The sequence below is a fragment of the Carcharodon carcharias genome, chromosome 31 (assembly GCF_017639515.1).
Source record: "Carcharodon carcharias isolate sCarCar2 chromosome 31, sCarCar2.pri, whole genome shotgun sequence".
NCBI lineage: Eukaryota > Metazoa > Chordata > Chondrichthyes > Lamniformes > Lamnidae > Carcharodon > Carcharodon carcharias.
Genome location: NC_054497.1, coordinates 17,827,276 through 17,843,124, shown reverse-complemented (window position 1 = coordinate 17,843,124; position 15,849 = coordinate 17,827,276). Strand labels below are relative to the sequence as shown.

Genomic DNA, 15,849 nt, shown 5'->3' with positions numbered 1-15,849 from the left:
ACAGGTCTGGTCAGGCCAGAGCAGACTTCACCCGATTGACGATGAACTCGGACAGAATCTTATAGTCCACATTTAACAGTGAGATGGGTCGTCAGTTTCTAATTTCCTCCCTTTCCCCCTTCTGCTTGTAGATGAGGTTGATTATGCCTTTCCTCATGGATTCTGACATGCTGCCGGCCGGGAGCATACTCTTGTACACTTCTAGCAGGTCTGGGCCGATCCAGTCCCACAGAGCTGAATACAACTCAGCCGGTAAGCTGTCGCTTCCGGGAGTTTTACTTTTCTCAAAGGACATAAGAGCCTTAATCAGTTCATCAGGAGTTAGCAGTTTGTCCAGACTCTCCTATGTATTGTTGTTTAATACCTCCGTGATAGAGGGCAGGAAGGACTGGGAGGCTGTTGTGTCTGTCGGATTCACATAATACAATCCAGCATAAAAGGACGATCTTGGAGGCCTCTGAGGGAAAGAGCAAGACTTGCTGGCTCTTCACCTGTTGGAGTTCCTCCTTGACTTCGACCCTCATTGATTGCAGCTGGAGCAGATTCTGCATGTTTTTCTGGATTCAGGACATTTCCTTCTGTTCTTTTCTAGCCTTCTGGACACCTTTGAAGATGGTACAATGTTAGAATTTTTTTTTGCAAAAAATATACTTTATTCATAAAATATTTGAAAGAACATTAGAAAAAGCATGAAACCTCATCCACGGGCAGGATAAGGTTTCATGAAGGCTTTTAAAAAATTTTAATAACATTTTTGTGAAAATTATGGGCAAGTCCCAACTCATGAGACAGTATATGTTAGGGAAATTTTATTTTTCTATTTTTGGGCTTTTGACATTTACAGCCAAGTTCCCTGAGACTGCACTTAGCCTCAGGGAGATGAATGCGCTCCATCGTGTGCATGCGTGAAAGAGCGCACTCTCGATTTTGGGATTCCACCCCCACCTCACGCCCCTCCCCCACCCGCACAAGGAGCGCATAGCGCTTCTGTGTAGATGTCATGCTGGACGGGCCTTAACTGGCCCGCCCACGTAAAATGGCGCCGCGCCCCCATTTGGGGGCGCCAATCAAAAGCGCACCTGTGCATGCCTGCCCTCCAACTTCCCCCCCCAACGGGGGGAATATTCAGCCCTCAATGTGAGGCACACTGCCCGAGGGGTCTGATACAATTGCCAAACCCTTGGTGCACCATGACTGAAAGGTCTTAAATGGTGACCTTTCCACATTGCATCTTCTGTTCCTTTCTGCTTTGTGCATCTATCTAGCTTCCCTATAACGGCATCTGTACTATTCACCTCAACTACTCCATGTGGTAGCAAGTTCCACATTTTAACCACTCTCTGGGCAGCTGTCCAGCAGTCACTACAGAAAGTGGAATGATATTTGAGCAATCTTAGAATTCTTTCTTTTTGCAATAATGTACGTTGTTCATAAAATATCTGAATGACCATTACAAAACATTTCAAAATGGATATCACAGAAAGTGCAATGATATTCAAATTATCCACAGATAGATCGTGTTTTTTCCCTGGGATGCTTCAATACGATAAAAAGAAAATGATAAAAGTTTCAAAATGGTCATTAAAGAAAGTGCGATGCTATTTAAATTACCTACATTGCTCATGATGCACTCTGAGGTACTTCAACAAATGTAACATTAACTGTACATTCAATTCCCAGCCCCTCAGTGCACTCTGGCTGAAAGGTCTTAGAAAGCGATTTTCCCCACTGCACCTCTGAGGTAGCTGACCCAAGCTTCAGTGCATCCCTCAGCACGTAGTCCTGGACCTTGGAATGTGCCAGTCTGCAACGCTTGGTCAGGGACAACTCTTTGCGCTGGAAAACTGACAAGTTTCGGGCAGAACAAAGAGCGTCTTTCAACAGCTTGTCTCAGTGTGCATCCCTGGGAACAGCCCGTAGAGTCCGGCATCACGGAGCTGCTTGGGATGAACCTCCACAAAACATTTCTAAATGGCCTTCACAAAAAGTGCAATCAGATTCAACTTTTACACAGGGATCATGAGGTGCTTCAATACAGTCATTTCAACATGGTCACTGCAGACAGTCAGACAGTGCAATGGTATTGGAGTTATCAACATACATCATGTTGCATTCTGACGTGCTTCAATACAATTATAATTCAATGCATACATTCATTTTGAGCTGTACAGCCCTAAACAATTCCCAGCCCCTCGGTTGCACCATGGCAAGCGTTAGAATTTTTTTGTGGAATGTGAGCAGGGAAGGAGGCCATTCAGCCCACTGTGCCAATGCTGGCCTTCTTTGAGTTGTCCAATTAGACCCACTTTACTCTTGACCTTGTAAATCTTCCCCCTTCAAGTATTTATCCAATTCCCTTTTGGAAGTTATGATTAAATCAGCTAGCCTTACAGGCAGAGCACTATTTGCACACCGCATTCTGCAAATGCCTTTAAAAGCACCAAAGCTCACAAAAGGATCAAATTAACCACCATCCAACATACCCACGTGACTTGGCTCGGTACCCACTATCGGCCGCCGCGGTGTCGCCTCTCCACCAATCAGCTTCCTTCCATCACGTGAAGCCCTTTGACTGTCCAATCAGAGACCGTCACCCGGAACTGCCGAGCGCGTGATCGCAAATAGGACCAACCGTTTCACACCAGCCGTTTTCCCCTCAGTTTTTTTTCCACCACCCCCCCCTCCACCCCCCAACCAAAAGAAAACTACTCCAAATGCCATTTGTCGACGCTAGAATCGGTGATACATATAAAAAAACACACACACACAAACACGCGATAAATTAAAACGAAAAAAGGAAAAGGACGCTTCGATGTGTTTCTTTAATGTGGGGGGACTATATTCTGATGACGTCATTCGGCGCAATGAGTGGTGACGTGTGCGTGAGTGGTGAAGACGGGGCTATTTAAGGAGCGGTGCCGAGTGCTCTGCTTCATTTCCTCCACCAGTCGCTGAGAATCTTAAGTTAATAGATCCGATCCGCCCGGGTCTCGGCATGGCGGCTCAATAGAGAGGTAGCAGCGGCAGCAACGCATCAGTGCACAGCACTGGGCACAAAAAGCACACACCGGCTTCAAAATGGCGTAAGTTTAAATCCTTGTTTGTCTTATTTTTTTATCCCCCCCAAAAAAAGATTTAAAAGAACCCCTCCTGTATCCAAATGTGCCAGTTCCGGCGGGTACCTCGTGGCCGTCGGCGGGCGGGAATGGCGCCTCTGGGTTAAATCGCTCTCTAGACAATGAATTGAAATGTAAAACGTAAAGTCAAATATATCTATCTATCTATCTGAGTCACACATAACATATCGGAGTTACATATTTAAAAAAAAGTCGTAATATGGTAATAGTCAATAATTCATTCCATAATAGGCAATAACCTATATTTTATAAAATAATTATATTCTGCAAATGGTTTGTAACTGGGAAATTTGAAATAAAAGATACAAAAATAGGTATAAATTTCCTTTTAAATTAGTTACTGTTGGAAATTGGCACCGACAGTAATGGTAAAATTAATGGAAATTCGTCTGAAATGGTCGCAGCTGGTGGATAAGATGAGCCCTAATCCTCCTGGGGTCTGGATAATGCTTTCAAACCTCCCCCCCACCCCCCCCCCCACCAAAAAAAAAGTGTTGGGGGAGGTTTGGGTGGACTGACGGTGAGGGGGTTTTGTTGCTGGCTGGATGAAGATGGCGCCACTTGCCTGTTCGTAAGACGTGGCAGAGCCGTGGGCTGTCTCCTTCCGCCATTGTGTTAGGCGTGGCTGAGCTGGCGCCAAGCCCCTGGTTAACTCTTTAATGGACTGGGTGCTCCCTCTTGGGTTTACATGCCTCCTTGAGTTGTAGCTTGGACAATTTTATTGAGCCCTTCCCTGACAGTTCTATTTATTAGTGATTTTATTTTAAGAATTTGATATTGGTAGTAATTGGTGTTGTGGCTGCTGACCTAATACGCCTGACCTTGGATCAGTTGTTCTCCTTTTTTAAAAAAAATATATTCTGTATATTTTAAATGGACATGGATGGTTTGAAACCAGATTTAGCTAACCAAGCTGCTACGGCTTTACCAAATCTGAAGGAACACACTCTACTACCGCACTGACAGGAATTTCCTAACGGCAGATACTGCAGGGTGAACCTGGTACTATCCTGGGATATGGCGTTTATTTTAAAATCTGGATTTGTTTATCCTTCAGTGTCTCTCTCCATACACTGATCATTTTTAAGTTGGGTACAGACATGGGGTTAGTACATTAGATTGGTTTAGATGTAGTTTTTTTTCTGAATGCTAAAATGCTGAACTTGAATACGTTTGAAAAAAAATCATGATCTCTTTCTTTTATTCCCAGGCTCCACAATGGACTTCTCAGCATTGCTGTAGTCGACAGCATAGAAATACTCGACTTGAAGACTTTGTTTTTCCTCGAAGAGCATCTCAGTTTAACAATACAGACAGATGATGTCAGTTTGGCCAGATTCTTTCTCTTCCCTGATGGAGGACTTCGTGTCCTTCCTCGATTCGCCGTTTCTGACGGCTGAAGGGGACCCGTGTCTCCTGCACACAGATCTGGAGGAGGCCGGGCCGGTGAAATCGTGCCTCAGACCACTCCTGTCTGGTGGCAATGAGGAAAGCGATGCGTCCTCCCAGTGCCCGTGTGTTGACTCGTTACTGGACACAGACAATATTGCGGGTAAGTTAACAGAGCTACTGGTGTGACACTCAAGATTGAGTGATGGGTAGTTGGCTAACTTGTAAATTTAGTTCATAACCCAGTATAGATGAAACACGTTACAGAAAATGGTGTCTTGTAGAAATTGAAGCATGTTTTACTTGCATGCATTGTTGTGCAAACCCATAAGACTAAGGTTTCCCCTAATTAACCTGGCATGTATTTTAGGTTATACATTAGCACTTAATCTGGAACACATGTTTGGAGATGTCCTTGTATTGTTTTGTGCTGGATTTAAACTCTGGCACTTGCAGTGTTTTGCCACATTGTCTTCTGAATAGTAGATTTGTAAGTAAGCAAATGCAGTTGACAATCTTTATGTTCTCTGCTTTTACAGAGGATGCATTCACCGGCTTGGACTGGATGGTAGAGAAGGTGGATCTCTTTGATATCCTGATGGTGGATGAAAATGGCTCTTCCTCCTCAGAGGAGCTGTTGGCCGTCTTGAACAGTTCCTGTGATCTTGAAGAATTGCCTTTTGATTCCTTGTCAGCAAAACCACAAGTAGCTGACCTTGGCTTGAATCTTGGCCTTGAGCCATTCCCAAATTCACCCCTGGGGTCAGATCAGCTGGCTCCTGGTACCCCAACTGTTATCCCAGAATCTTTAACCTCGTCCCCTGATGATTTTTTCCACTTAGAAGTAGAGAAGGAAGTTAGTGTTTCAGATGGTGATGCATTGCCTCAATCCTGGCCTCTGCAGGATTCCTGCAAAGAAGTGGATGAAGGGCCAGTATTGGATTCTGACAGCGGAGTTGGGACCAGTCCCCCTCACTCCACTGATGAGTCTTTTGACAGAAGTGCGTCGGAGGGATCACCCCAAACTAGTGGATCCTCACTAGATGACTTCAGCCCCATAAGGCCCAAACCATATGATCGTCCTAGTGCAGAAAATGTAGGCAGCTTGTCGAAAGTAAAAGTCAGTGGTATGGAGCCAAGAGGTCTAGAGAAAAAGTTGAAGAAAATGGAGCAGAACAAAAGTGCAGCGACACGGTATAGACAGAAGAAGAGAGCAGAGCATGGTGCTATAGTTGCAGAGTGTAGTTTACTGGAGGAAAAGAATAAAAATCTGCAGGAGAAAGTGGACTCATTAGCGAAAGAAATTCAATATTTAAAAGGCTTGATAGAAGAAGTTAGAAAAGCTAAAAGTAATAAAAGTGCAAAAAGCTTGTAATATAGCAGCTGTTGTTTTGTACATGTGTTGGCTAAATAATTTTTAATAAAAAAATATTAAATGAGACTTGTTTGTTACTTTCCTCAATGATCTTCACTGTCACGCAACACTTTATCCCATTTGCAGCTGCACTAGTTTTGGAAAGTGAGCAATGGCGGAATGAGCTTTTCCTCTTGAACACCCCCCTCCATTGTAGATTTGAACAGTGCTGGAGAGATCTGTAGATGATGATTTAACATGTTTATACTTCAAAAGACTTATTGCAACAAACATTGAACTAAAAGACTGGTTGTATCGCATTCCATAACCATTGCTGTAATGGCCCCAGCAAGGCTGCATCCATTGTGTAAACTACAAGTTTAGTAGATCTGCCACTTAGACTGTGGTTGGGGGAAGCTGAAGGTATTAATGCTGAAAGACCAAAACGGCTCAAAGTCTTGGAGGACAGGACCTCTAGCAGTCATTGCAGATTTGGCAATTCATCGGTGTTGGTTTTCATTTCCCCCCTTCCCTGTATATTGGGAAAAGATAATGGTTAGGGTGAATATGTAATTCATTCAAAGGTTATTTTCCCCAAAAATGGAAAGGATTTTCTGTGTGTGAGGGTTGCACAAGCACTAATGTTTTACATGGTTGAAATTCTAGACCTGGTAGGCTAAGCTATCTGAAGTTTTGGGCAAAATTTCATAATTTTTACCTTTATGGAGCGTATTAACTTGGATATAAGTTTGGGTGCTAAATGCAAGCCATTCCAGAAATAAGTGCATATTGCAGCATGTTATCTGAGCGCAATGTAATTTTTGGCTCTGGGTATTTAACCCTTACGCCCACCCATACTAAATGGGCAAGTTGCAGGAGAATAGGGCTGGGGAAAAAGGGCTATTTGCTATAACACTGCATTGTGTTCTGTTTGCATTCTACTAGATCACTCTGCTCCAGCAGATCTTAGGCTTCATTCAAAAGAGCTGAATTCCAGAGGGAGGGGAAAATCCACTGTACCTGGCACAAGTTAAGGCCTATGTTAATTGCAGGACCAGAACAGTGCTTCAGGAGTTTCCAAGTGCTCCCAGAACCTCCATCTACACAGTATGTCAAAAGAGTGAAATGGAATGTGCTGATAGGGGGAGACAGTGGGATTGTGAACTGGGTTAGTAATCCAGAGACCCAGAGTAATGGCCTGGGGCCTATTCGAATCCTGCCATGGCAGATGTCTGGAGTTAAAATCCTAGCCCATCTAGGTTCACTAACTTCCCCCGCTGTCCTTACCTGATATGACTCTAGACCCACAGCAATGTGGTAGCACCCCTCTGAATTAGGGATGGGTAATAAATGCTGGCCTAGCCAGTGACACCCCCACATCCCATGAACCAAATAAAAGTCCATAGAAAAATTACAGTGCAGAAGGAGGCCATTCAGCCCATCTTGTCCATCCTGGATGATTGCAGCTGGGACAGCACTCGATACTCAACACCACCTAGGATGAAGCCTAATTGGTGCCCCATGCACCAGCTCTGTAATATTTACAAGACGCACTGTAGCAAGTTATCAAAGCTTTTTGGCAGCATTTACCAAAGCCTGGAATTCCATCTAACATCGTCATATGCATCCCGTATTGAGCAATAAATACCAGCCTTGTCAGTGATGTCCACATTGCCAAGAATGGATAAAAGAAATATGAGTGGGATTCCAGAGTAGTGGTAGAGCCCTAAAAACAAACCAGGAAAGATTTGTAATAAAAACTCTTCTGAAAATACTCAGCACTTGGTGAAGAATAGTCAAATTGGACTCATATTAACCCTGTTTCTCTCTCCACAGATGCTGCCAGACCTGCTGGGTATTTTGAGTTTTTGTTTCAGATTTCCAGAATCCATAGTTTTTTGCATTTATTTTCAGGAAAGATTTGTGGGGGTTTTTGTGTATTCTTTCACATGGTGTGCGCATCACTGGCTAGGCCACCATTTTATTTCCCTTGAGAAGGTGGTGGTGAGCTGCCTTCTCGAACTGCTGCTGTCCACATGATGCAGGTACACTCAAAGTGCTGTTAGGGTCAGAGTTACAGGATTTTGACTCAGCAACAGTGAAAGAACGGTGATATATTTCCAAGTCAGGATGGTGTGTGGCTTGGAAAGGAACTTGCAAGTGGCAGTGTTCCCATGCATCTGCCACCTTTGTCCCTCGAGGTGGTAGAGGTCGTAGATTTGGAAGGTGCTATTGAAGGAGCCTTGTTGAGTTGCTGTAGTGCATCTTGTAGATGGTACACAATACTGACACTACATCAGTGGTGGATGGGGTGCCAGTAAAGACAGTTGCTTTGTCCTGGATGGTGGCAAGCTCCTTGAGCGTTGTTGGGGCTGCAATCCTCCCAGATAGTGGGGAGTATTCCATCACTCTCCTAATTTGTGCCTTTTAGATGATAGGCAGGTTTTAGGGAGTCAGGAGGTGAGTTACTCACTGCAGAATTCCCAGCCTCTGATCTGCTCTTGTAGCCACAGTATTTATATGGCTGATCCAATTCAGTTTCTGATCAATGGTAAACCCCAGGGTGTTGATAGTGGGGGATTCAGTGATGGTAATGCCATTGAGTGTCAAGGGGCAATGGTTAGATTCTCTCTTGTTGGAGATGGTCCTTGCCTGGCACTTGTTGGATGAGACACAAAGACAAACAATGTGTTTGGTAAATGCTACCAAAAGACCTTGACAAGTTGCTACAGAGCTGATGCATGGGGCACCAATCAGATTTTGTCCTGGGTGTTGAGTATGTGAGCAAAAGCCTATAAATCATTTCTAAGTATCCAGGGAGGCCAGTCAACAGTTAACAATTTGTAGCCAGGATATGCTAAAAGTGCAGCTTGTTTCAAGGCCTGTGGGCTTGTCTGTCACGCTCATTTGCAGTTCCGTCTACAGATACGGAACTGAATTAATTAATCTCTGTAGTGACGTGTTTGTTTCTGCCCTGCTGCTCAGGCCAGATGTCAATGCTGTCTCAGAATGCAAGCTAACCTTTTCAAGTGTAAATTTTAATTGAGAATCTGTGAGTTACCACATCCAGGAATGCGACAGACACTTAAAAATACCAATAAACTAGTTCTGGGTGTCAGTGTGTGGAGTTGAGAATTTAGAATAACTGAGGCATGCAAAGAATAGGTTGTCTCAATAACATCTCGGTACTGAGTTTCCCAATACTGGAGAAGTCAAGGTGATGGAGTTTGAAGTCAGTGTTCTGCATTCTGTTACTGATAATACTGCCTGAAACCCTCAATGCATTTAACAAAAATACTCTGAGGCGTCATAACCTATAGGGCTATGGACCAAGAGCTGGAAAGTGGGATTAGACTGCATTGTTCTTATTCAGTTGGCACAGAGGCAATAGGCCGAATGGCCTCTTTATGTCTTATAAATTTTCTATGCCTTCCATATCAAAGTAATCACAGGATCTCACAGCATGGAAGGAGGCTATTTGGCCCATCGTGCCTGTGCTGGCTCTTTGAAAGAGCTAACCAATTAGTCCCAACACCTGCTCTTTCCCTAAAGCCCAGTAGATGTCACCTGTTCTGGTATTTATCCACTTTCCTAATGAAACTTACTAATAAATCTGCTTCCACCACCTTTTCATGCTGTGCATTCCAACTTGCTGCATAAAATAATTGTGCTTCATTTCCTCCATGCCTTAAGGTATCACATATTCTCTACATAACAGCATAGCATTCGAGAATGCTTCAATCTGCTAGGTATGAATGGAGAACTTACTGCACAGAAACAGGCCATTTGATCCATCCGAAATGCCTCTCATTCTTAATTACTTCATCTTATACTATTTGCATATCCTTTATTCCTTTTTGCTTCTGTGGTTATCTAGATTTCCCTTAAATGTGTCCTATGTTATCCGCCTGACACACATTCCATGTGGCAGTGAATCTCTTCGTTGCTGTATTCGATAAAGACTGTCAGGTCTATCGTACATCAGCCATAGCCTGGATTAGTCCGCACCTTGCAGGTTAATAAACTCAGCAGAAAGTACAGGCGACTAATCCCAAGGTGGGAAGGGTGGTGAAAGGGATGTGACTGCACTTGCACAGCAAATAATATGACATTTCACAGTGAAGACAAACTGGCCGCTAGGTCTCTGGGATTGCAAGAAGCAAGAGTGCCCAGAGCTGCTGGTTGTAATCCTTCCAGTTTCAGTGTGACAATGAGGCGAGGGCAGGATCCGCACTGATTGTGATGCCCGCCACCCCTGCCAAGGGAAAAGTCTGTTTGCTGGATACTGAAGGGTGGCCCAGCATCAGTCAGCAAAGGGGGAAACTGGAAGGATAATACCCACCATTCTGGACCTGAAGCTCCCCTAGCTGTGTTGGTGCAGTGTTCCTGCCACCTTCTCTCTCAGTTGCTGCAGACGCACAGGCTACACTTTGCAGTGGCGGTGTGGGCGAATTCGTCTCGACTATTCTTAATCGTTAATTTTCCAAATGACAGTAAGTGCTGGCTCACCGCAAGTTTTGCTTTCAAGGTTAAGGGGAAACAATTACTCACTTGGTAAACTCGTCATAACCCAACAGTTTGCTCAGCAGATCTGGTAGAATTTGTGAAGAGAGAGAGTTACATTAGCTGATCTTAGCTGGAGGAAGTAGCGGGGGTTTAGCATGGTTCTAGTTCACCTAAACAAGGAGAAAATAAGTTCTGGAGTAAAGTGACTGCATTTTTATCAATATGATTTGTTGTGACACAACAGTTGGTAAAGGCTGATTTATTTAAAATCCTAGTGGGAAAGTTTAAACAACTGTCACAAACTATATTTTCAAGTGGCATGTTTGAGATGCAGCTCTGAATTCAGAAATGAAACCACCAAGCCTCCAGAGGTTTTTAATTAAATTAAACATTTATTAATATCCAAGGAATTAAACACATACACATGATTACAAATTACTACCATAATAACTTTTAAACAAATCCCCAAATTAATCACTCCCAGGTAAATATCTTCACCGAAGTAACAATAACTCATAGATTTAAACAGACACCAGGCAAAGCACGTTTTATCTTATGAATTTAAAATGATGTTCCTTTCAATTTGGTTCCTTCGCACAGTTGTAAGCTTACAGGCGGCATGTCTCTGACTTACACACAAAACTCTTTTTCTGTATGTAACTAGCCCTCCCTTTGAATGCAAATTCTCATTGTATCACCAGGCCCTTTGAACTCCACCTCTTCTAACAATAAAACTCCTTTCATAGTACCAATTCTATTAGTAATATAAACATATTGCTTGGTGTCTCCTAGCTAGGTGCAAGATTTCACCCTCAGTCTTTGAATGGTTTATTCAACAAAATGCAAATGTACTCTTTACTGTTTAATATCTCAAAACTACTATACTTCAAAGCACTCAGACTAGCTGGCTTTTCATAGAAACATGGAAAAAAGGAGCAGAAGTAGGCCATTCGGCCCTTCGAGCCTGCTCCACCATTCATTATGATCATCCAACTCAATAGTCTGCTCCCACTTTCTCCCCATATCCTTTGATCCTTTTCGCCCCAAGAGCTATATCTAACTCCTTATTGAAAGCATACAATGTTTTCGCCTTAACTACTTTCTGTGGTAGCGAATTCCACAGGCTCACCACTCTCTGGGTGAAGAAATTTCTCCTCATCTCAGTCCTAAATGGTCTACCCCATATCCTCAGACTGTGACCCTGGTTCTGGACTCCCCCACCATCGGGAACAGCCTCCTGCATCTACCCTATCTAGTCCTGTTAGAATTTTATAGGTTTCTATGAGATCTCCCCTCATTCTTCTGAACTCCAGCCAATATAATCCTAACTGACTCAATCGTTCCTCGTATGTCAGTCCCGCCATCCCAGGAATTTGTCTGGTAAACCTTCGCTGCACTCCCTCTATAGCAAGAGCACCCTTCCTCAGATAAGGAGACCAAAACTGTACACAATATTCCAGGTGTGGTATCACCAAGGCCCTGTACAATTGCAGCAAGACATCCCTGCTCCTGTACTCGAATCTTCTGGCTATGAAGGTCAACATACCATTTGCCTTCTTTACCACCTGCTGCACCTAAATGCTTACCTTCAGCAACTGGTGTACAAGGACACCCAGGTCTCGTTGCACATTCCCCTCTTTCAATTTATAGCCATTCAGATAATAATCCACTTTCCTGTTTTTGCTACCAAATTGGATAACCTCACATTTATCCACATTATACTGCATCTGCCATGCATTTGCCCACTCACTCAGCTTGTCCAAATCACACTGCATCCTCCTCACAGCTCACCCTCCCACCCAGCTTTGTGTCATCTGCAAATTTGGAGATATTACATTTAGTTTCTTCATCTAAATCATTAATATATATTGTGAATAGCTGGGTCCCAGCACCAATCCCTGCGGTACCCCACTAGTCGCTGTCTGCCATTCAGAAAAAGACCTGTTTATTCCTACTCTTTGTTTACTCTCTGCCAACCAGTTTTCTATCCATCTCAATACATCACCCCCAACCCCATGTGCTTTAATTTTACATGCTAATGTCTTGTGTGGGATTTTGTCGAATGCCTTCTGAAAGTCCAAATAAACCACATCCGCTGGCTCCCCCTCATCAACTCTACTAGTTACATCCTCGAAAAATTCCAGTAGATTTGTCAAGCATGATTTCCTTTTTGTAAATGCATGCTGACTCTGTCCGATTCTGCCACTGTTTTCCAAGTGCTCAGCTATTAAATCTTCTTTAATGGACTCTAGAATTTTCTCCGATGTCAGGCTGACTGGTCTATAATTCACTGTTTTCTCTCTACCTCCCTTTTTAAATAGTGGGATTACATTAGCTACCCTCCAAACTGTAGGAACTGTTTCAGAATCAATAGAATCTCAGACCACCAATGCATCCACTATGTCTGGGGCCACTTCCTTAAGCACTCTGGGATGTAGATTATCAGGCCCTGGGGATTTATCGGCCTTCAATCCCATCAATTTCTCCAGCACCATTTCCCTCCTAATACTAATTTCTTTCAGTTCCTCCCTCTCACTAAACCCTGTGTTCCCTAACATTTCTGGTATGTTATTTGTGTCCTCCTTTGTGAAGAAGACAGAACCAAAGTATGTATTTAGTTCAAAACAAAAACAGAATTACCTGGAAAAACTCAGCAGGTCTGGCAGCATCGGCGGAGAAGAAAAAAGTTGACGTTTCGAGTCCTCATGACCCTTCAACAATATTTAGTTAGTCAGCCATTTCTTTGCTCCCCGTTATAAATTCCCCTGTTTCTGACTGTAAGGGACCTCCATTTGCCTTCACCAATCTTTTTCTCTTCACATACCTATAGAAACTTTTATAGTCAGTTTTTATGTTCCCCACAAACTTACTCTCGTACTCTATTTTCCCCTTCTTAATCAATCCCTTGATCCTCCTTTGCTGAATTCTAAACTGCTCCCAATCCTCAGGTCTGTTGTTTTTTCAGGCCAGTTTGTATGCCTCTTCCTTGGATCTAATACTATCTCTAATTTCCCTTGTAAGCCATGGTTTGGCCACCTTTCCTGTTTTACTTTTGCGCCAGACAGGAATAAACAATTGTTGCAGTTCACCCATGCGGCCTTTGAATGTTTGCCATTGCCTATCCACCGTCATCCCTTTAAGTAACGTTTCCCAATCTATAATAGCCAACTCACGCCTCATACCATCGTAGTTTCCTTTATTAAGATTCAGGACCCTCGTCTCAGAATCAACTACGTCACTTTCCATCTTGATGAAGAATTCTATCATGTTATGGTCGCTCATCCCCAAGGGGCCTCGCACAACTAGATTGCCAATTATTCCTTTCTCATTACACAATACCCAGTCGAGGATGGCCTGTTCTCTAGTTGGTTCCTCAACTTATTGGTTCAAAAAACTATCCCATATACACTCCAGGAATTCCTCTTCTACGGTATTGTTACTAATTTGATTTGCCCAATCTAAATGCAGATTAAAGTCACCCATAATTACAGATGTTCCTTTATTGCATGCATCTCTAATTTCCTGTTTAATGCCATTCCCAACATCACCACTACAGTTTGGGGGTTTATATATAACCACCACTAATGTTTTTTGCCTCTTAGTGTTTCTCAGCTCTACCCATACAGATTCCACATCATCGGAGCTAATATCTTTCCTCACTATTGTGTGAACTTCCTCTTTAACCAGCAATGCAACTCCACTACCTTTTCTTTTTGTCTGTCCTTCCTAAATACTGAATACCCCTGGATGTTTAGTTCCCAGCCCTGGTCACCCTGCAGCCATGTCTCCGTAATCCCGACTATATCATCCCTGTTTACATCTATTTGCGTGGTTAATTCATCCACTTTATTGCGAATGCTCCTTGCCTTAAGGCACAAAGCCTTAAGGCTTGTCTTTTTAACATTACTTGTCCCGTTCCCGCTATCTTTCACTGAGGCCCTGTTTGATTCTTGCCCTTGATTTCTCTTTTCCTATTCCCCTTTATGTCTTTTATCCTTGTCCTTGATTCCCCTTCCTCTCACTTCCTCTCATCCCCCTGCCGTTTTAGTTTAAACTCTCCCCAACTCTCTAGCAAATATTTCCCCGAGGACAGCAGTCCCAGTCCTGCCCAGGTGTAACCCGTCCAGTTTGCACTGGTCCCACCTCCCCCAGAACCGGTCCCAATGTCCCAGGCATCTGAAACCCTCCCCCTCACACTATCTCTTCAGCCATGTACTCGTATGATATATCCGGCTATTTCTACTCTGACTAGCACGTGGCACTGGTAGTAATCCTGAGATCACTACCTTTGAGGTCCTACTTTTCAACTTACTTCCTAACTCCCTATATTCTGCTTTTAGGACCTCATCCGTTTTTTAATCTATGTCGTTTGTACCAATGTGTACCACGACCACTGTCTGTTCACCCTCCCCCTTCAGAATGTCCTGTAGCCAGTCTGAGATATCCTCGACCCTAGCACCAGGGAGACAATATACCATCCTGGAGTCTCATTTGCGGCCACAGAAACGCCTATCTATTCCCCTTACAATTGAATCCCCAATAACTGTTGCATTCCTGCACTTTTTACTCCTCTCCTGTGCAGCAGAACAACGAATTTGGCTGTTGCTGCTTTGCACTGAGAGGCCATTCCCCCAACAGGATCCAAAGTGGTATATCTGTTTTGCAGGGGAATAGCCACAGGGGATTCCTGCACTGCCTGCCTAGTCCTCTTGCTCTGCCTGGAGGTCATCCATTCCCTTCCTGCCTGTGGACTCTTAGCCTGCAGCATGACCATCTCTCTATACATGCTATCCACAATACTCTCCACCTCGTGGATGCTCCACAGTGTCCCCAACTGCTCCAGCTCCAAAACCCAGGCTTCCAGGAGCTGCAGCTGGAGACACTTCCCACACACACGCTGGTTCCGGGCACTGGAAATGTTCCTGGCTTCCCACATAGAGCAGGCAGAGCACACCACGGCTTTGAGCTCTCCTGCCATGACTTACCCCTTTAAATTAAATTAAACCTTTTGGAAGATACTTAATATCAAATAATATCAACTACTCTAGGGCCCTCCCTCCCTGCCCCTCATGGTTACAGAATATAGCTCTTACAAACGATAAATCATAAAATAAGACCTTAAAAACTATAAGCGATTAAAGTAGCAAATACTTACCCAACCATACACACGGTACTCAAAGGATCACCTCATTCCCTCCTCACCAATCTCCCTCAGTCACCAAACTCCAACTTAAGCACTCGACTGCAGTCCAAAGCAGCACTCCAGTGCAGGCTTTAATCCAATTAAGACACAAACACTCACACCCACAGGCACTGACCCTACTACAAGTCCAATTTAAAATATACATTAATATCTTCAGGACAGATTTAACATTAACATGAGATAAAGGAATGAGGGAACACCAGTCATGCAAACGCACCTTTTGGAGTAGGTACGGGAAACTGAAGCGGAATTTCAAGGGT

General features: G+C 43.7%; 1 protein-coding gene across 1 annotated transcript; it reads left to right on the top strand.

Moving 5' to 3' along the window:
* Positions 1–2,899: 2,899 nt before the first annotated feature.
* Positions 2,900–5,967, top strand: LOC121271834 (cyclic AMP-dependent transcription factor ATF-4-like). The gene is made up of 3 exons (XM_041178142.1): positions 2,900–3,083; positions 4,348–4,689; positions 5,066–5,967. The coding sequence occupies exons 2-3, from the start codon at positions 4,455–4,457 to the stop codon at positions 5,899–5,901; spliced, it is 1,071 nt and encodes a 356-aa protein (XP_041034076.1). The 5' UTR covers positions 2,900–3,083; positions 4,348–4,454; the 3' UTR covers positions 5,902–5,967.
* The last annotated feature ends 9,882 nt before the right edge of the window (positions 5,968–15,849 follow it).